Source organism: Diadema antillarum, unplaced genomic scaffold (genome assembly GCF_040938485.1).
Source record: "Diadema antillarum isolate AM-2024a unplaced genomic scaffold, OU_Dant_1.0 seq00000512_RagTag, whole genome shotgun sequence".
In the NCBI taxonomy this organism is placed as follows: Eukaryota; Metazoa; Echinodermata; class Echinoidea; order Diadematoida; family Diadematidae; genus Diadema; species Diadema antillarum.
The window spans coordinates 3457913-3480548 of NW_027271466.1; the positions used below are offsets into that span (position 1 = coordinate 3457913).

Consider the following 22636-nt stretch of genomic DNA (forward strand, 5'->3'; position numbering starts at 1 on the left):
TCAGAAGCCATACCCCCCCCCCCCCACCCCTTGCTCTCCCTAAAACAAGCACTTTTTTTTACTTTAACAGCGAGAGATCAAACGAAAATAGATGGCAGCAATGATTTGTAGGCAAGAACTGGACCTGCTCAAGAACAGGATAGCCTACACCATGTAAATATCTAGCTTTACAAGTGACCCGATGTTGGAAAATCACTAATATCCAGTATACCCCCTCCCCCCCCCCCCCAAAAAAAAAAAAGGAAAAGGAGGTAAATAAAAAACAAAACAAAACAAAACGGCATAGTGTTTTATTTGGCGGAAGGCGAGGCTTGGAGGTATCTTATAGGTGTGCACATCAGAAGTGTCCATCAATTCGGCCCCTTCCCCACAACATCATTCAGATTTTGTGGATTTTTGAGTATTTTTGTGGTGATCTGTACACTGTAACTGATTGTGATCCTTGTTGAATACGATGTAACCTATTGCATCCGTTTTTTATTTGGCATAATACCGTATACGGCACAGCCCCACTCCATTGTCCTACTTCGTTGCGTGGGAAATCCCCTTTCTGAATTGTCAATGTGGCTACATGTAGGTTTCGCAATCGTTAAAAAAGAACAAAAAAAAAAAAACCACATTTGAAAACCCCTTCGGCTGATCCCCCACTTTGCCTAAGATAAAAGAAAAATATGCGGAACGTTCCGTCTCAAGTTGGTATTGCTCCGTTTTCCATTTTATGTCCTACATAATCCTGTGGATAAAAACATGCACAAACTTTAGAGATGCATGTTTGATACCCTGGCAGTGTATTTGATTTATTGATAACTTTATAGTTGCTGTCTTGGGGAACTTGAGTCATTTTATCAAGTTACTGTCGATAAAGAGGCACACAGTCTGTCAATTTACGCATACACACACACACACACACACACACACACACACACACATACAAAATCATGTAGATAGGGTGGAAAGAAGAATATTTTACCTTGATCAATTATGTTGGCATATTACCTGAAGAACCAAACAATGTTGTTAGTTGAATGGAGGCTGCCAGTACCGAAGTGCAATTCTCCAACTCCTCTCCCTTTTGTTCAATATCTACGGGGTTTCCCTTTGAATTTTCCTGTTGTTCACTTCGTGTTGAGGAGCGAATTTATGTTACGCAGGGAGCATATAGTTAACTACAATAATTTGTGGTATGTTTATGGCTGAGTGTTTGCTTTGGTAACAATGGACATTGATGTTGGTCTATTTGTTGGGTTGCTACTGAGGCGATGGGGGCGAAAAGGGATTACCCAAGTACGTCTGATTGTGATGGATCTTGGGGAATTCTGCTTATTTTCTGATTTTGTTTGCTGTTACATTTTGTGCAGGCCTTCAATGTTGTTTTTGTTTTGTTATTGCATATGGTTAGATTTGAAGTATCCCATATTCAGTTAGTCCTTTTAAAATCATATTGCTTATTTTGTATTATATGCATGTAATTTCTGAATGAAACATTGCTATTGTCATATTTCAATTTTGGCACATTAAAACTTGTTCCTCATATGTCTTTGTATGTGACCGTATAATCATAAATCATCTTCAGATTCTTATTGAAGACTTTTAAATTCAATTTAGTTCAAAACCTCTCTCAAAAATAACTTTCGGAAAAGAAATCTCAGCTGGTGTATTTTGTTTTTGTTTTTATTTTCTTCATCCGTTTCCATACGGCATTATACTGACGAAAATTTTCCTTCGAGAATTTCAGATCATCTGTTTTCATGAGAAGACAAAAAAATCAAGCTAGCAGAAGGGGAATTTTGCGAACAAAAATCAGGAAGTCATGGACTTTATTTTTTGTTTTTCACTACGGTATTTTGACAAGACGGTAAAGATTGTAGAACCATAGAAAACAGATCGCAATTTATATTTGATGAGATCATTGCATCCAATTCTCCTTTACCCTATAGAGCTATTATAATTATGACATTGATAAGGCGGTAAACAAAAACAAAAACAAATAATAATTCATTATTTTCAATACTGGTGTTATCATCGATGGCAAAACAATCATAATTGTACAAATTTCTTTGTCATTTAGCATTGTCATTCTTGGCTTATCATTATTCCCGTTAACTCGAACTTCAATGATTTTTTCCATTGTATTACCTTTTGATATGTTCAAAGGAAATGTCACACCCTAATGTAGATATTTGTCATGGCATTGTGTATTATATAGGCACAGACGCACTCCCCTCCGTGCCAATGCTTTCCCATACACACTTGCTCATAAACCCTATTTTTTATTATGACAAAAGAACAAAAATATTTCGGTTACCTATCTATATGAACAAATTGAACGCGCATAATACATTTTTTTTAATGATGTTTATGTACATAATAATATGTGTACGTTATCCATACTGGACGTACCAGTCAAGCTTTTCATAGCTTGTGACGATCCAGACAAAATGTGTAATATGTTTCATGTACAAACTATGTGCATATTTGTGAATAATGTATGTATATGCATTTTGTGAATAAATCAAATCAAATCAAATCAAATCAAATCAAACCTAAGACATGCATAATTATAGAAACATACACGCTTGACATCTTATGTGCACAGCCATTTCAAGACATTAGGCCTACATGATAGTTAGAGACTCTCTCACTACTGATTTTGATTTTCATTTTAACGGGAGCCCACTGTATAGTTACAAGCCTTGTTTGTTACTACTATTGATTGACCGGGATACTTTCAAACTAAACGCTCAGTTCAATCCAGATCAAATTTTATTTCCAATATTGCAATTCTTTTTTTCTGATACACAACAATTACAATGAATCAATTCAACACGCAACATCATTGTACAGACACACACAATTACCTCACTTTAATGTTGAATTGAACGCTAACGACACTAATGCCACTTAGACATGTTTGTCCACTCGACTGATGTAGGAAATGAACATAAGGAGAATGGCATGAAGTATGATATCTCAAATGTCATTGTAAAAATTGATGAGTTTCATAAAATAGCAATCATCGATGTATTTCTGAAGGCACATACAATATTGTAACTAGAAAAGCACTCTGAGAGGACATATCTAAAACAAACTATAATCCTTCGTAAAATCCACGGAAATTCCCAGATGTTAAACCAATTTAATTATCTCTTCCTTGTACCATTATCAAATTGGTCCCGCAATTCTCATCTAAAGCCGTCCACAATTTTTGAAGTTTTGTGTACGTAGACAAACAAACAAGCTAACAAACAAACTACCAAACCCCGATAAAAACACAACATCCTTCCTTGGCGAAGGTATAATTCAATTTGAAGACAAGAACACTATAGTTTTGAGGACAAGAACACTAGTTCTCCTAAAAAGAGAGCAACAACAAATCTACGTTTTGACCAATGCAAATTAAGCAGAGAACATGTTTTTTTTTTCTTTTTTAAAAACAAAATCAGTTTTGTAAGTCTTTAAGTTGTTATGATTCGTCGTTTGTCTTGCACTTAATATTGTTAAAATAATATTTCAAATGCCATGTAGATGTTAAACATGGGGTTGGAAGGTATGATATACAATGTATCAATCTGTGTAGTCATTAGTGCCCTATACCACTTAATTTCTTATTTCTTTTTCCTCTCTCACTCAAATTAAAAATGAAGCTGTTCTGATATCTAACCAGTATAAAAAAAAAGCAATGATTTGCATACTTTCATTTGATTGACTGACACAGCTATTGTTTGTTGATTTTACTTTTTATGTGCTTGTTTGTTCGTGTTTCTATACAGATCTCCTCTCCGTCAAAATCATTCTTGGCCAGTCCTGTGTATCTAATGATACTAATTGACGATGAGTGGTTTAAGGGACAGAGAGAGAGAGAGGAGAGAGAGAGAGAGATGACTGAACTTGAACTCTATAAGAGTGACGTTTGTTAATTACGTGGTTCGTTTCCATTTCTGACTACAGGCATGCACCACTTACATTTTTCTTTGCTTTTGAGATCCTCAGCTGTCAGGTGATTGTTTTATCGCATGTACATATCTTTGCATGCTTGTAAAGTTGTTTAATGAATCTCCTGAAATTAATCTTTAATAAAAACCGGGGAAGGTGAGAAACTTTTCTGCAGCAGGTGTACAGCGGATAAAATAAAAATGGACTTTAGAGTATCTGCGTGCAAACTGATTGGTCAATTGTTTTACATTGATTTGTACTCGTCCACACAGACTGAGCCATGCGACGGGTAAAATCCGAATACATACAGTTTGTAGCCGTGCTTCCAGTAAAATCCGAATGCACGCCTTAATCCTTGTATAAATATGTGTTTTATGTGTACCGGAAGCATAATAGGGAAAAGGGTTTCATTAATTTACATAGCCATCTTAAACAGTTTAAAGGTAAAACTCATGCATCCAATTGTCACCGATCCATCTGTCCCGTGCATCATTTTTAATTGTATACATGTATCATTGTTCTGGCAATATTTTACTTTGATTCTGAAGTATCAAAAAAGTTGGAATCAAATTTGATTCATTCTCCATCTTGATGACTGAAGCCAGGATTAACGGTTCCCTGTTCGACCGGTTCTTTCTCCTTTTCTGGGGAATAGATCACGCTGAACTCTGGGGGCGCCCCATTCTTCTCGCCGTTGGCCAATGACCCGCTGTTCTCCGATTTGTCCTCCAGATTACTGTATGACAGAGACAAAATAAATGAACGTCGTAAGAACGATTTTTTGACCATTTCGTAAGATCTCACAAAGAAGGCTGTAAAAACCACGTCTATGTTATGTAATGCGCATGTATGTGTGATACAACTGCAGGTCTATTTGCATCTTTTGATAATTTAATAATAATTGCTTTTATTTTCTGTTGTAATTATTCATGTGTAATTACTGTTGTTGATAGAATATCGTATTTTGAAAGAGAATTGTATTTGTGGTTATAGCTATGTACATGCAATAAGGCTCACTTTTTGCGTCTGTTTCATGTGAATGATTATTGTATCGTATTGTTTTGTTTTGTTTGTATATTTATATCAAGAAGACGCAAATCACCCTCTAGGCTGCTATGTATTTTCATTTTGATGAAATAAACAAATATCTATCTACTTTTCGTATGTTCGTGGCCTGGTTACAGATTGTCTTGTCCAAGATTTCTTCTTATGACCATACGAACGTCTCAAGAACAACGTATGAACCACGCAATATTTTGGATAGATTTCATAGGTTTGCTAGACCATTCTAGAAGCATCAAATTCTTCAGATGATAGTAAGAACGCCTTCAGTTGTTCACAGAAGGCCCTTACACCGTTCGTAAGAAAGTTTTACCAACGGAGATTCGTACGGCGTTCATACGAACGACTCATAACCTTCATAAGACGTTTGTAAGCTGCTCTTAAAGGAGTGCGTACACAATTCGTGTAATTATTGTTGGGTATTAAGGAGTAAGAAGCCAAACGCGCGAAGTTCTAATTATCTTTCTGTTCATGGTGCTAGACGAGGAAGCATGTCCCGTCAAAGAAAATGCGGGACTATCAACAGTCATGATTTATAACTGTAGACTGTACACGACAGCGTATGCTTGAACCAGACAAAGTAAACACATTCATAAAATTTTCTTACGAATAACTTTAGAATGCCATGATCTGCACGTACAACTTTCTTGCGACAACGAAAAAATCTTAAAATTGCCATAGGTATGACGCAGTGTTACTCAAGGCATTAGTGTCAGATACGTACGAACTCAAGTCCATCTTATAACCGAAAATCACTTCGTCTTTCTCAAAATAGGCTTAAGTTATTCTTACGAATTAATCGGTGTTCGCACGAATTTCTACCAACTTCAACGAAGTCCTGAATTCATACAAAGAGGAGATTTGTACGAACGCAACGTTCGTACCAAAAATTTGTGACTGAGGTTTGAAGTAAAACTTACAGTCCAAAGTTTTCCCCGTCCTCCATGGTCTCGGGTAGCTTCTGGCCGCGAGTCTCCGGGAAGAAGAGGGAGAGCAGTCCCGCTAGGACCGAGGCGCTGCCGTAAATGACCAGCGGGAGTGGAGTCCAGTACTTGTCCAGCGTGAGGATGATCGGGGCGATGATGCCGGCGACGCGAGCAAACATCGAGCACGTCCCCATCGCCGCAGTCCTGATCGGGGGCGGATGTAGTCACGGTAATATAAATGACGAGAAAATGTACGGTTTTTTTTCATTAGCTTAGATCCGATCAAAATATTCCTTTTATAGGATTATAATGTTTATCATGCTTTTCCACAAGGAATACTCTGCGACCAATGATTCAATGATAACCATCTATTGATAACACAGTGCATGACATTTTTTTTTCAATAATTTAGTTACGTCTAAAGATAATGTTAGTAGTTCTATATTGCACATTCAGAAAAGAAAAGCGCATTGAGATAGATTTGTAACAGCATTCCCCTTTACGGGACGGACGAATGAATGCAATATGGAAAATTAACCGTCAATACACAATTACAAAGCATTTTTGTTTTTTTCTCCGCAAACTTTTGAAACAGAGTACAACAATGTACATAATTATGTAGTTACGTCATATAGCTACCTACAAAAGGAGAGAAGTAAAGAATACAGAAGAAAAAGACCCGCCCGTCCACCTATCAAAACTGCATGCTGCATTCACTTGGAACTCTCTTTAATAATGATTATTGTGTGTTTTTAAAAACCCTGCTACTAAATGAATTAACAATTTGCAGTTGAAAATGACAAAAAGAAGATATAAGAATGCTTATGAACGGAATGTAATGATTTATACCTCTATTATGAAATTAAACAAGGAAGAAGTAAATTGTAATGTTTTTACCAAATCTCCGTCATTTTAGCGGCTTTTCTTTTATGATAACTCTAAAACGGCCAAATTCCACATGCCACTTTTGATATGATAAGGTACCCAATATCATTACATTTTGACGCATTTGTCTTGAGTTTGCTTACCTGATCTCTGTAGGGTACAACTCCACAGTATACAGGTAGAGTATGGCGAACGAGGCTGAAATGCCGAACTTGCCTATCATAGCAACAGTGGTCAGGGCAGCTCCAGGGGCTGTTGATAACAAAGCATGTTCTAATTGTTGATATCATTTGTTTGTTTGTCCGTTTGTTCATTTCCATCTGCAGATGAGAAAATGGCTGGATAGCCCATATTCAGCTACGCTAAGCTGGTCTTTCATGGGGTCCAGTTGGATGTGAGGATGTTAGGTGGGTTAAACACCCTGCTCTTTGCGATGAATAAATGAAGCGGGATCTTTTACGTGTATGAGTTGTGTCTCTCTCATACACTGGACCTCCATTTTATGTCCTATCCGAGGGACAGAGTGTTTTGCCTCTTGATAGGGGGACGGCAGGCCTGTAGCCAGGATTTTTCAAGGGGGGGGGGGGGTGCGGTCACTAAAAAAACGGACCTTCGGTACCAATACCAATGATGACACACACACACACACACACACACACACACACACAATTATATATATATATATATATATATATATATATATATATATATATTCTTTGGACGACCGAACTACAAAAGTTGTATAAGAATTTGCGCGCGAAGCGCGCCGCAAATTGTGAATTTTGACTGTTTTAATGACGTTTTTAAAGTCTCGAGGAAATTTGTATTTTTGTCTGTTGCATGCAATCGCGTTACGGTATTTCATCTAGGAAATAGTAAAAACTCATTTTGCCAGGAAGTTGCAAAGTTTAATTGTGTTCGAGACTCTGCGCGCGTAGCGCGCCGCAAAATTGAGAATAGTGATTTTCCTGGTGTTGTTTTAACTTTTATTTTTTCTATTGTATACCCGCGTTAGCAGGCCTGAAGCCAGGATTTTTAAAGGAAGGGGGGATTGCGTTAATTAACAAAACGGTCCTTTGATACTGTCCCGGGAGGGGTAGCGACAATTAAAAGGTGGACACCATGCTCATACATGGACTTTCAAAATGGCCCCTAAACGAGTAATGATCATATGATTTTTTCGGGCCTTAAAAACAAGTATTCCTTAAATGTTTCCTGCACCCTAAAGAAGTACTTCATCATGATTGAACAATATACCATTTTCCCAAATTTCGGCCTTTTTGATGCCCTTTGATTATATACGCTCGTACATCACACTTTCCATCTAATCCGTGAGAAAAAACGACCCATATTACGCGTTTTCTTTGGCGAGTATGGTCACGGTGTCCACCTTTCAGTTGGAGTTTTCCATCCCATTGGATGCTGTTTGGAAGATGAAACATTCACTTTACTATACAGTGTATCAGCCGTTGGTATGCGAGTTTGTCAAAAACGAAAATAAATAAGAAAATTTTTAAAACAAAATGAATTGTAAACGTGAACCATTTATATTTTGCCTCCTTGTGGTAGGATATTTCCAGCATTTCCGAACTTTCAAATAATCATTTTAGATTTAATAATATTAAAGGTAGTAGATCCGATTCGCAAACATCTCCAATATCAGTCAAATGTCATATTAACCATCATGCTAAGAAGGTTTTCTTTGTGAAATTTGGAGGTTAGTGAAATTCAAAAATTAAATATCCGTTAGCCATTGGAAGAAGTTGAGTGCAAATTCAGACCTCAGGCTTAGTGCTCAGATGTTTTCCTATTTGATTTGATCTGTCTTACTGTGCACACTAAGATACATACTGGAATGGTTATTTCTTATTTATTAAATTATAGTAGCATATTTGGTTACTAGCTGTCTCTAGGCATTTTCGAATTTGGGCTGCAAAGAGATCCACTACCATTAAGTTAGAAGAGAGATAAGTAAATAATGATAAAATAAACAAACAAAAAAGAATGAGTTTCTTTTGTAATACTATCTGACAAACTTTTTACTTTACCATTTTACTTCATAGCTCAGCACTTTCCATTCTCTCTCATACCCTCTTACCCATTACATTTAAATGAAATACAACTAAAATGAGTTTGCGTGCCTGCATAATACTCTTTGGAAATTATAAGTGAAAATGTTCTTAGGATTTGGCTCACTTTAAAATGAGAACCAATAGAACTGTCACAACATGAGAAAATGTATAAGTAATAATCAACACTACATTTCCGAATTTGGCCTGCAAAGAAATCCGCTACCTGTAAGTTAGAAAAGAGATTAGTAAATAATGATAAAATAAACAACAAAAAGAATGAGTTTCTACCGCCGTATCCAGAACAGAGCCTGAAACGGTGCAGGCTCAAGAAATCGTTTGTACTATAATACGTCTTGAAGTACAGTGTGATACTGTTGACTCAGACTTCTACAAAGCTGTAAGTGAGAATTGTAATCCAATCCGACTCATTATACCTGAGATATTTATGAAAATATATCAATAAAGAATGTAAATTAAATAACGATGCGTCACAATGCAGTCTAACGCTCTCACAATGCTATCATACATAGGGTTTTTCACTGACTGTTTTTGCTCCGGAGCTCTTGCAATATTCAGGCTTTTCCTACTATATCTTTGTGAGACGTAGATATAAAATGTCTCAGGTTTTCGATTATAGTAATTTCGAGGAAATTTCTGTAATTTTTATCATATATGTAAACTTGAGGCTGTTAGATTTTCATCCACTTACCTCTGTTCCTGTGAAAAAATGCAAGTGTCAACCTCAATGTCATACACGAATCGCACGTACTCGGGCGGCCAGTGGAAAAAAAAAAAAAACACCGGTCACACGCGCCAAAGGCCATGGCATGCAGTGCCAATATAATAATAGCTCGCACAAATTGATACATAACATTTGTGTTTGTGTGCATGGGGACGATCCGATGGTTCATACAACAAAAGGGTTTCGTACAATTATTTCTAACATTGTTAAACGTACTCTTCCACATTTACGTATAAAGCATATAATGTGTCTTTATATTTATTTGGATTGTTATCCTGAGAATTGCTAAAAACCGTTATTATGAAAAAGTGGACCTTTCAGAATTTGGGGGGGGGGGGGGTGCGTACGCACCCGACGCACTCCCCCTGGCTACGGGCCTGGACGGTATGATTACACACAACATTGCCCTGTCAAGACGCGGGTTCGAACCCGGGTCCTTAGGTTCGTGAGGCAGACGCGCTACCGACTGAGCCAACTCACCGTCCTTGCTAATAAAGTTTGCAATTTAATATTTTTTTTTAATGTTATGATTGTTGAATAGATATAATTTGTTATTTTCTGTAGAAAACAACGAAACACATTGTGTGACCCTGCATCACAAAACCAACAAAAAGTCGCCAGGCATGGATTTTTAGTTAAGGGCATATTCTTAAAGAGCAGACTCTAAGCTTTGAAATGATGTTTAACTCAATTGAAATGGATTCCCCTAAACTATCTAAATATTACTCTGGAAAAATGTGAACTGAGAAAAGAGGCTCTGAAGTACAGGGTCTATTCAAGCGCTTAATCTTTACCAAGCCGAGCTAGCTGTGCAATGAAAGGGACAAAACACAGGGTGTAAACCACCGGAGCAACAACAATGAAGGGATTACCAGATTAAGCTGAAATTAAGAATGTTCTATTAACACATTCCGTCTATAATTCATGCCAACGTCAAAGCAGTAGAGTTATCCTTTCAAAAGTTATTAGACTTGAAAGTGAAGAGTGTGTAAAGCATTTCAAGAAATGAAAAGGGGACTCTAAGACATACCTGATCTTGCTGGACTCCCCCATAAAAGGGTTGTAGAAAAACTGCTGAAAACACACTTTCTCATCAATATTATGATCCCAAATTAAAGAATATAGAAGAAAGATAGTTCTTTCAGAAAATATGAAAAAAAACATGGACTCGGTTGACCAATTTCACCTCTTTTTAGTCCTCACGTAAAACCTAGGGGTGCGACTTTGTGTTCGTTTTGTGATGCACGGTCACATAATGTAAAGATGTAACAACATTACAGAAACAATATTTCATTTCATAAATGACGAAAAAAAAAAGAGATGATAATGATTGATTAAGACAGAGTTGAAAATGGGTTCTAGCTTTGGAAAACATGATATTGCGAAGGTTCATGATACAAGGACAATTCAGATATCTTTGTACTGGTCGAAATCGTTTGAATTGCTCCCATCGACTTACGAATAAAGGTTGTACACAGACAGGCGACGCCACCAAGCAACAGGCAGCCAAACATACTGAGCCGTCGACCGATGAGCTCAATGATGAACACGGAGAGAAGGTAGGCCGGGATCTCGACCGCGCCCGACACGGCAAAGGCCACGTAGTCGTCGACGCCCAGATTGGACGTGTTCAGAGAGAGCCCGTGGTAGACCATGACGTTGACCATCCTTCCAAGGAGAACCAAAAAGCACAAAGAGGACAATAAAAACAGCAACCGCTTCCCGATCGTTGTGACAGAGCCACGATATCCCGTGTTCCAGGTTTTTTTTATTACACACTCAGACGTTACGTTCACCGCTAATAAATATTGCTAAATAAATAGTTAGTCTCAAAAACATAAAGATCTGTAATATTAGACACTGTAAGAGGGTTAAACTGTATAGCACCATTTAACATCATCATCGGATTAAAAAACAGTTGCTTTTGATAATCAAGACAAACCGCCCGTTTAAAGAGTCAAGACTTGGCAGAAAGAAAATTGTTTGTGTACCAATGACTTAAAGAGATCACGAAATAATAAAGTGGATAATCGTAATTTCAACGTTCTTATTTAACCTTGTATAAATAATTCGTATACCACACAATGAAAGTATTATATTGACAGTGTCCCATCATCTTCGTTGCTATATCATATCTTTATGGTTGGATGTTTTCAGTTTTACATGAACCCTGCCGTTAATCAATTTGCCCTAGGGAATACAATAAGCATTACGATATTAATTTCGTCATGTTTGAATAAGAAATGAAGATATCCATTTTCATAACCATTTTCTTAATATTGTTTTCCTTCCAGTATATCACATAATCTATTTTCATCGCATTCTTATCCATTGATGTCGGCATAAAACTAAAGCTTCAAAAATCATAACTTCTAAAAAGATCTTCCTATTTTCCACAAGGTTAACAGACAAGTCTCAAAAACGTGTCTGCATTTTGAATCCACATCTCTATGTAAGGTAAATTCTGATTTGACCCTTTTCTGTGACATGGACTTTGGACAGAGTGGGAAACGCTATACCGGTGCAAATTGACACTAAGTCACACGAAGGTTTAAAGAGGAGTTTGAAAAACAAATACACACACACACACACACACACACACAACACTGCAGTTGATCAACGGTGTGAATTATAATATGGGAAAGGTCATACCAGTTAAAGATGATGTTCACAGAGCGGAGACGCATTCGTGGGGTACGGAATATGTCAAGACCTGTTTTACGCCGACCTTTGGTGGCGCTCTCCTGTTCGTAGAATCCATCGATTCGGGAGTCGGAAAGAGAGAAATGAGATTGTCGGATCAGCACTAAATGCCCAGTAAATACTTATGATGATATGATGCCCTTTCAGTACCAATGGATCATCCATGTCTGTCTATGTCTTCATCGCATTTTTTTTATTCATCTATCCATAATCAACAGTCGTCCGTTTTCGCCTTTTGGTGATCCTTGTGGTCTTGTGATATAATTTTGTTCGTCAGCTTGTGTTGAGAGCACTGACTCTTATGACCTTTGTGATTAATGTTATTGTTTCCATGCATTATCACAATCATATCATTATCACATCGCTATGATAATTTCTTGCTTCAGTTTTATGTTGATTCGTGATGCCTGTTATCAGTGCGTCTATACATCTGCCTATACGTCTGCGATTGAATTTCCAATCAGTACCAATAGTAGGAGAAGAGATTATTACATGTAGTGGATGACCATCTGGACAACATTATGAAGCTAAGTAGTCTTTTTGTGATGTATCCATCTATTACCGAACATATGAAGTTAATATTTCCGGTGACAGGACATTTGCTCTTGCAATTATCCCAGTCTTATTTTCTCCAATCACTTAGGGTTAGGGTTAGGGTTGTGATTGTGGGTAGAATTTCTGGCGTGCAGGCTTTTCATGGGAGCAATAATTGTCGCAGGAGCAAATGCCATGGAACCATACTCCCAAATCTGTATTCACATGGTGTCATATCGTTCGTCTTCCCATTCGTCAATTCTGGCATTCCTACCATTTCCTTGACGAACTCGCCGCTGAGGATGGGGCCCGACGGGGATTTGTCGTTCGACTCGGCAACCTTACGCAGTGCTTTCTCCGCCTCCTCGTACTTCCCCTGTGAAATCTGCCATCTCATAGATTCGGGCAGGAAGCTGTTAAAATGTGTATTACAGAAAAAAAAAACAAAGTGAGGAATCAATTAAAAAGGATTAATCAGTGACGTTGACGAGAAAGTTAGGGTAAACTAGGAAGAAATTAAGCAGAGAGAGAGAGCGAGAGAAAGAGAACAGGACTTAAATGAAGTTTGTATTTCAGGATGAGATACAGGTGGAGAGAGGAGAGAGAGAGAGAGAACACTAAGTGTAATGATTATGTACGTGAATGAGGGAGAGGGAGAGAGAGAGAGAGAGATAGAGAGATAAAAAAAGAGAGGGAAAGACCCTCATGACCATAATTCGAAAAGTAACAATCTATGAGAAATAGGTAAGAATATCTGACAAGTAGCAATATGAACACAGCAGTTTGTTTCTTTCCTTTGTTTCTCTCTCTCTCTCTCCCTCCCGCCTCTCTGGATTGATTCATTTAAACATTTGCATTCTTGGAAGATATTGCATTTCTTTGAAAAATGATGATAAAAACATTGTGATCATTAAAATGGGGTTTCATCAAATTGGAGGGGTATTTAACAATACGAACATCATCTTTAGTAACCCCAGATTGCATTGAGATGTAATCATTTAAAAATGTCTTTTTGCGTTTGTGAACTTGGGCAGTGGATCATGAGGGACCGTTAGGGTATGTTTTGTATTTGTTTCTGTTTGTTTGCTTGTTTACTTTGTTCATTATGGAGGTTGAGGAGGGCTTAGTGGTACAGGTGCATCACTTTTTACGAATTTAATCTAAGTGTGAGGAAGGATTGTCTACCAAGCATGCCTAAGCCTGTAAATAGTGAAAAATATCATTATAGGGATGCTGAATTGCAAGTATTGACGGAACAGCTAGGCCTGGGATGAGTCCAAAGAGGTACATCCTTGTAGCTCACCCCCCCCCCCCCCCCCCCCACACACACACACACGCAGGCACACAAACGAAGAGTAAATACTCCAACGTAGTGTTCTAGCTTAACTCACAGTCTTGAGAGGAATGACTTACAACATCAGAACTAAGAAGGCGACCGTTGGGGCGGTAGCCACTAGCTCCAGGGTCTTCCAGTAGCGGAGAAGGTAGGCGAGCAGGGCCAGTAGCATGTAACCGAGGGCGAAAGGGATGACGACCACGATCCCGACCACGTTGCGTTTGGAAGGACCCACAAACTCGGTCCCTGTGATATCAGAGAGGTCAGTCAATTTTATAATCCAGGGCCTTCAGGATTCTGAATTTTCCATGAATTGTGTATTCCTGTTGGCAATGGAATAAGCTGTTTGAGGTATTCATGCAGTAGATACACTGCGTATCGCAGTGGAAAATGGACTCTAAGACAATTTGTGAATGCTTTCAACAAAAACAAAAAATGTAAATATGCCTAGAATGAGTAAATGCAGCAATATATCAGTAGAACACATAATGCGTAAATTTTCACAATCCTTCCAAATGTTATAGATTGTTGTGTCTCTTATCTCTGGTGCTGGATGAGGAGACAACAACCGTTTGTGACGTCACTGCAGAAATACAAGAAAACGCAAATGATACATGGAAGTCAACATGATATCGAAGTGAATGAGCACCGAAGTAATCAGAATCAATCAGTAAACCAAATTTAAAAATAATAATTGGCATACATACTGGGGCAGGATTCGAACCTATACGATTACCGGAAAGGCGTTTTATCCACTCGACCACAACAGCCAGTGGTGATTCTAATCCACTTAACATGCAGCAGGTACTGCGTATATTCAGATTAATGATTTGTTTTGTAACTGATTGACAAATTGCTATACATCGATGGTATGCAATGTTAGCGGATAAAACGACTATCTGGTGATAGTATATATGTGCTTATATAATTATTTTTCATCAATTCGGTGATTATTTACGTGACTTGATTCAGGGACACTGTGATTTATAGTCTGAAGTCTTATTCACTGCGCCGCGAGGACTCCTCGATTACACAACATTCAAACTTTCAAGCCTTGGTGACAAGATTCCCTAAAATGATTTCATAGTATATTCCATGGGATATAGGCCCTATATATTTACTTTTTTGAGTAAACTACAGTTCCGAAGACTCTGCAGCAGCTTATCATGCCTCTTTTCATCACGAAGTACCTTATAGGTAGTGTAAGCATTAGTCTCTAGAAATTGACTCTCACCAAGCACGAATGTTATGATGTAAATGCTGATGCCAGCGGCGCCTTGGAAGAACCTCATAACCGCGTAGACTGGCCACGTCGGCGAGAACGCCAAAGCCACACCGGCTATCAGCCTCAGCACCAAACACGCCATCAACGTCCACCACCGGCCAACGCTGTAAAAACAACAACAACAACAACAACAACGTAAAAACCTATTATCATAAAATGAACCGTCATCTGTAAATTTAACATGATCTCATTCTTACGAAGGAAGGTTTTTGCGTTTCCACACAATTTGATTTTTGTTCTTTTATGATTGTCTTTATAAAGTTTGGTCATCAGATCAAACAAGACTTCTTTAGGTTATTTAACCAGAATCTTGTTTATGAAGTGTTCACAAAAGTAACAAGTATTGCTATTGTGCTTTGTTATATTGGCACAGTGAGATTCTTCTTTTGATTACCGAAAATAGAGCTATTCCATCATGTGAATGTGTATAAACATCAAATGCATTTCTATACACTTTAGAATACATGCAGTTTGCACGTGATATGCCTTTTTCAAAAATGTTCTCAAATTCACAGATATTTTGTCTTTCTCTACGGACATAATAATACTGCTTTTCGTCTCTACTATTATGTCAAAATACATTCAAATAGTGAACTGCCTCCAAAGAAAAAAAAATAAAAGAAACAAACTAATAAACTCACACTCACAGCAAATACTCGCTTTGTATTCAATTGCATTCATTTGGATGAATGCAATTGACAGTCACAAACTAGATGGCTGCTAGAATTTGATATTAGGGAGCTTTATATCATGACGCGCGGACGTTTGAGACGACGAGTGCCGTGGACGTTCTCCTCTCCCCTGCGTCGTGCTGAAAAGTAGCTTTAGATTACGCTGGGACGCAACGTATAAAGAAGAAAATCGCGCCCCCATAGTTATGATCGGTGCATGAAGTAGCTCTCTACGTTGCAAACTGTGCGGACGTAAAAATAGCCCAGTACGTGTAGTGAAGAACTCAGGCGACGCAAGCTAAATTTATAGATCGACTTGACGCGCGCTTCTGCGCACGCTCAGAACATGTTTTTTTCCCTCTGAACGTCCGCGCGTCTAAAATCTAAAGCTCCCTATTAATGAAATGAATACACTGATGAACATGACACTACCTCTCCACCCCACGTCCCCGCCTGTCTACCTCATTTCATCGGAACCACTGTGTTGTCTAATTGGCTGTTGATGTTTTAATTTTCTTTTTTTTCCCTCTCTATTTGCTTACGGTAAGCGCTCTCCTGTATTTTGTTTTCTTAAAAAAAAAAAAACCAAATAACAAAGTAAAAACAATACAAACAACATAGTAAATACAATTAAAAAAAGTAGTTGTTATGGATGCCTTGATGGTTATACAGAAACCTTAAACAAAAAAGGCTTCGGCCTACATTTGCACTAGAGCTATGTAGAGTATCACTGAACCTTCCAGTTGACCTCAGGATGGGAAGTGTATTCGATTTTTTTTTTTAGTTTTTAGTTTTAACGACGTTCTCTCACGCAAGGGACAGCAGCTAATCAATGGCTATATCAACATGTTTTGTTGCATTGTCGAAAAGAAAAGAAACATCTCATGAAAGCACGGAAATACGCGTAGACTGCTAAAACATCAGACGGGCTGCAGTTCAATGGACATCTCGATGAGGAGAAAAGCAGGAAATTTCTTTCCTGTTCTCAATAAAGAAAAAGCCATCGGGAATGACAATTATTGCGCTCGAAGAGCAACTGAATCTATGACACCAAACAGAAAAAACAATAATGCTTAATGACACAATCAGCTGTGACTAATGGAAGATGCAAGTTTGCTAGAAAATGTTTGAAGGAGAAAGACTCAATTTCAATTTTCAATTTCAATTCATTTTCATATTTCTCGATGAAAAAAAATACATCAAATATAACAAAATTAAATGAAATACATGATATCCAGCTATGAGACATACATAGAATATAGCAAATATAATTATAAAACATATATTGGTCGATCTATGAAGGTTGGAATCTGTAAATGAATGCTAAAGAAATATGAAGGAACCTACTTAAAGGCGATCTTGTTGATCGTAGGTCCCAGTTAAAATCGAGTTAAAGATTAAGATGAGGAGCACGGGTACAACAATGACCGAAACATAGAGAAAAACAAAATAAAAAGTACAACTATACAGTTATAGTACAGCTAATTCTTCTCTAATGCAGGTTTGGGGTCGGGTAAGCCACATGCTGTAGGCGTCGTTCTGGCAATAATAATGATAATAATAATAATAATAATAATAATAATAATAATAATAATAATAATAATAATAATAATAATAATAATAATAATAATACGGGTGAAAACATTACGAACAAGGTAAGCGGAGATCTATAATGTGCACCACTTCTGCAGCGAACAGTGGACTTTTCACAGATCCGTTGCAGAGTCACGCGCCTCAACTCCAGCTCAGCCTCACATAGTCTGAACCCTTTTCACTCATGGACATTAGATGGCGATACATCCGAGGAGAGCGATACCCACACTGAGTATAAAAAGATACTCCCGAAAGAGATCAGTTGGCAAGGTTGGGGCGCAACCCTCGAAAAACCTTATTACGTCCGCCGAGGGAGGATGTTACACCATTGGTTTGTTCGTTCGTTCGTTCGTCATCTTCTTCATCATCACCACCATCATCATTTACCGGGTCATGCAATCAAACGGTTTGAGCCATCTCTCAGCGTGTTGCGAAAGGGGAATATTGTTCCAAAGATGATAATAAGATTGGGGAACTGTACCCCAGATTACTCACATATCTGCCAGAGATCCGAATACGATCGAGCCCACCAGGTAGCCACCGTAAAATACAGATTGGGAAATGTCGGTGAGGTCTTCATTTCCACAAACGAGGTCAAACTAGAATTAATGTTAGAAAATGAACACATTAAAAGGGTACATAAATTAAGAGACAGTGTAGCAACAGAAACACGTTTAAATATTATGCTACTGTGATCGTCACCTCACCGGACAAAGTTGATCATGATGAGTCACTGACTGTGATCAAAAATGATTATGAAATATGATTACCTATGTACGCGAGTTACCCTAGACACAAGAATGCAAGACGGAGAATGTCAAGAAACGGGAGGGCAAATATTGGGGCGGGGGAAGAGGTAAGTTGTGAGATTATGGTCAAATGAAAATTAAAGACCTCAAACGAACCACTAGAAAGGGAGAAGAGATGGGTGGAATAATGCACGAGACTACTTACTGTGCGACCATTGATCATTGGCAATCTTTCTATACATCTCATGCTACCGGTACGACAGAAGAGGCAAAATACAAAACATCGATTTATGTTAAATTATCAGTTGCTAGTAATCTCAGTTCGTGCGATCTCCAGGTATAAAATTTCTATTTCATGTCGAAGGCTGCCAATGACTCGAGCATTAATGACGATGAGTCTTTGCTTGATGAGTATAGAACAAGAACACACGAATTTTGAAAAAAAAAATGTGCTGGTAATTTTCATGGCCGTACCTCAGTGACGATAGACGATTTATATTGTGACCTGTCGTATTCCCAGCCTTGGTCACAGGCGATGACTTCCCCCGGTGCGACGCCGTAATCTTGGGGAAAGAGCTCCGGCGAGAAGTCGACATTCGACACGTTATATTTAAGACACTGCTCGTACACCAGCTCACCGTCGGCGGTGAAATTGAACGGGATGCTGGCGTTCCTCTTGGCGGCGGCACAAGCATCGGGTGTTAGACCTGCGCCACTGCAATCAAAATCGTCCCATTCCGGTACCTGAAAGTGCAGGCAATTTTGGAATTATACATTCAAATGTGCATCATCTGTCTTTCTGTCGTTTCTCATACTTTATTCAATCATGTGCAAGTGTCTCATTTTATAACACAATACCTCGAGCTGTGGAATTCAATAAAATCAATTCAATCTATTTCACTTTCTTCTTCCACAGAAGATAACTTTGATATACGAAAACTACAAACTATCTTGAGTACACAATGGTTGACTTTTGACAATGACAATTAGAGGTAATCAATGAATCAAGTGCGTGCATACGTAGTCTTAAACCATTTCTTTTAATAAGTTACACTATCCGTGCTTATAGGAAAAACCAAAAAAAAAAAAAAGAGGTTTTCTAAAAAGCAAACTTGCATACTGTGAATAACTTGTACAGTCGACTAATAAACTTACAGATAAAAAAAAAAAATTGTTCGGAATTAAAATAGATTGTTACAAAGTTTATTGGTCAGCAAGCAACCAACACCTAAGCAAACAGATATTAGAAAATTCCCGTATAATGTAAGCAAAATACACATTACCAACAAAAGTTGTGAGAATGGTCAAAGTCGCCGAGCGACCATCTCCTGCACCCCCCCCCCTTCATAAACATTTCTCCACCTTTTTTTCATCTCGATGATCAAATTCAGATCATTCGAAGTAACATTATTTTCTTCAATATCTATATACTTTCATAATGCAATAATGTCAAAGTTATTGGTCTATTTGAGCAAGGATCGCAATAAATTCTATAAATCCATACACTGCACGACTGATTTGTGCGCTACCTGGTGTTGAATTATTTGGAATACCCGGGTAAAGGTTGGTGACCAAGGTAAGCGCTTCCGAGTACACTCAGTTCTAAATTGTGACCGGCGACAACGGTTTCGGGCAAAGCTTAGGAAATGGGCAATGTGATTCAACGAAAAAAAAAATGAATTTTCGAAATTCCCGACTTTTACCTATATCCGTTATCGCCGGTCACAATTATTTAAGATTACTATAGTAGAACACAATTAAACATAAACGCTTCGTCCACTTATCACCAGCTTCTGTGTATGAGCACTGACAGTAAGAGAAGAAAAAAAGAAAAAAGAAATACAAAAACATGGGGTGGGGAAGACAATCGAAAACCTGGGTAAGGAAAAAAAAAATATTCTCTTTGCCGTGTTTAAACTGTTATGTTTGTTTAGTCGTGTTCCGTGATCAGTGGTGATATCTTCCACCTAGCCTATTTCTGACTTCATGCACTTTATGCATTGCTCCCTTTTTTGTGCGTTTTGTTTGTCTGGTCCTGTCTATCCTGTAAACTCTGTCCTCTTTTGAATTATCATTTTTCTATTCGCAACTTTTTAGTCGATTGTACGAGTTGTCAACAGTATTCAAGCTCTGCGCGTTTTAAAGGGATTGTACGGTACTGGTTGAGGTGAGGATTCAGCTTGTAACGTTTTGCAAGATCTTTAGAGAAGACGATGAAATGTTTAAGATCATACAATTCTAAGGAAAATCAAAAGTTTAGTTGATGAAAATCGGTCTTGAAATGACTGAGACATCCAAAACCAAGGTAAAACAGAGAGATTCTAATAAAAGTCGTGGCCTGTCAATTTTATTAGGATCACTTTTTGTTGTTGTTGATATCTCTGCCATTCCAGGACCAATTGTCTTCAAATAAACGTTAGTTCCTTTTTGGAATTACATGCTCTTTCGTATTTCATAAAAGGTTTCTCATTATCTCACACATATATACACGCACACACACACGCACACACACATACTCACTCACACACACACGCACACACACACACACACACAAATGTCATACACCTGACGTTAAGTCTCAACCAAAACTATACTATCCCTTTAATCGACCCTCACTTCTTTCTCTTTTTCCCCCTTCGGGGCAAGAACAATAAAACAAGTTTAATTTCAAATTATGCACACTTGTCTTGTTTCGTTAATTACATCGAATGTTCTATAATAGGGTCAACCATATTGTGTACTCGCGATCAATGTATGACTTTCTGATATTATGTCATGTTTTGTGGAGGGAGAAGATAAACTAAAACAAAAGGATTAAAGGGATGGTACAGTGTTGGTGGAGATGGGAATTTAGCTTTTAACTTAAGAGGAAATCAAAATTTATATCATGAAAATCGAGTTTGGAATGACTGAAACACCCAAATACAAGGTAAAATAAAGCGATCGGAGTAAAATGTGGGTCCACTCTTTATTAGAATCGCTCTGTTTTGAGTATCTCAGCCATTTCAAAACCAATTTTAATCAAATAAATGTTAAGTTCCCATTGGAATTACATGCTCTTTCATAACTCATAAGAGGTTTCTGTTTATCTCACGAATAAGATTTAATGTTAGAAACCTGAAATTAGGTTCTCAACCAAAACTATACAATCCCTTTAGATTGAACTAGGATATCCTGGTTTTGACTCACCGCACACCAGTGGTCCATGGAGGCACTGAGAAAGACAGTGATCATGGAGATCCATGAATTGAAAAAGATGATGATGCAGCAAATCAGGAAGACGCGCCGCTGGTAGGGCCCGAACTCCCCGATGTCCTTCAGGATGTCGTCCAACTTCGGCATGATGTCGATGTCGATCCGAAGATGTCTTTGGAGAGTGAGAGTGTTTTGGGCAGTCGGGGATATCGAAGCATTTAATGTTGAGCGTTGGTCGTCCGGCCGTGTTGTGACGCATTCTGCTATCCAGACTGACTTTTTCTTTATACATACGATACGGCTTTCTCTCCCTCTCTCCTTCTGTTTCTTTCTTTCTTTCTCTCTCCCTATCTCTCTCTCTCTCTCTCTCTCTTTCTCTCTCTCTCGTTACACTCCTTTTGAGGCCTGATTGGCTACAACGGAACAAAAGCACTATTGTATAATGTTGTTGCTGGTTTTTTTTCTAAGGCAAACATGGAGCAGCCCAGATCACGAACAATATGTGACCCTGCATCACTAAACAAAGTCGCCAGACATTTGTTTTTTTTTAGTTAAGAACAGATTCTGAAAGAGCAGACTCTAAGTTTTAAAACGATGTATAACTTAATTCAAACAGACTCTCCTAACCTGCCTAAATACTGCAAAGAAAGCACAAAAGTGTGAACTGAGAAAAGAGGCTCGGAAGTACAGTGTCTATTCTAGCGCTTAATCTTTTACCAAGCCGCACTAGCTGTGCGATGAAAGGGACAAAACACAGGATGTCAACCACCGGAGCAGCAACAGTGAAGGGATTATCAAATTAGACTGGAATTGATCATGTTATAAAAACACATTCTGTCCATGATTAAAACAAACTTACAAAGTTGTAGCGCTATACTTTCAAAAGTTATTAGACTTGAAAGTGAAGAGTGTGCAAAGGATTTCAAGAAATGAAAAGGGGCCTCGAGTAC

General features: G+C 38.1%; 1 protein-coding gene across 1 annotated transcript; it reads right to left on the minus strand.

The window, feature by feature from the left end:
- Positions 1–4509: 4509 nt before the first annotated feature.
- LOC139734183 (organic cation transporter protein-like) lies at positions 4510–21833 on the minus strand. Its single transcript, XM_071644986.1, has 11 exons — positions 21681–21833; positions 18966–19235; positions 18238–18341; positions 15428–15582; positions 14271–14439; positions 13132–13270; positions 12273–12364; positions 11080–11288; positions 6950–7058; positions 5916–6125; positions 4510–4669 (listed from the first exon to the last, which is right to left on the minus strand). Exons 1-11 carry the CDS (start codon positions 21831–21833, stop codon positions 4510–4512), a joined length of 1770 nt encoding a protein of 589 aa, XP_071501087.1.
- Positions 21834–22636: the final 803 nt, after the last annotated feature.

Coding starts and splice junctions, on each gene's coding strand:
- LOC139734183 (XM_071644986.1), bottom strand. CDS start 21,833: ATGCCGAAGTTGGACGACATCCTGAAGGACATCGGGGAGTTCGGGCCC. Junction 18,342..18,965: donor AATCGTCTATCGTCACTGAG/GTACGGCCATGA, acceptor CATTAATTCTAG/TTTGACCTCGTTTGTGGAAA. Junction 15,583..18,237: donor TTCGGATCTCTGGCAGATAT/GTGAGTAATCTG, acceptor TTGTTTTTACAG/CGTTGGCCGGTGGTGGACGT.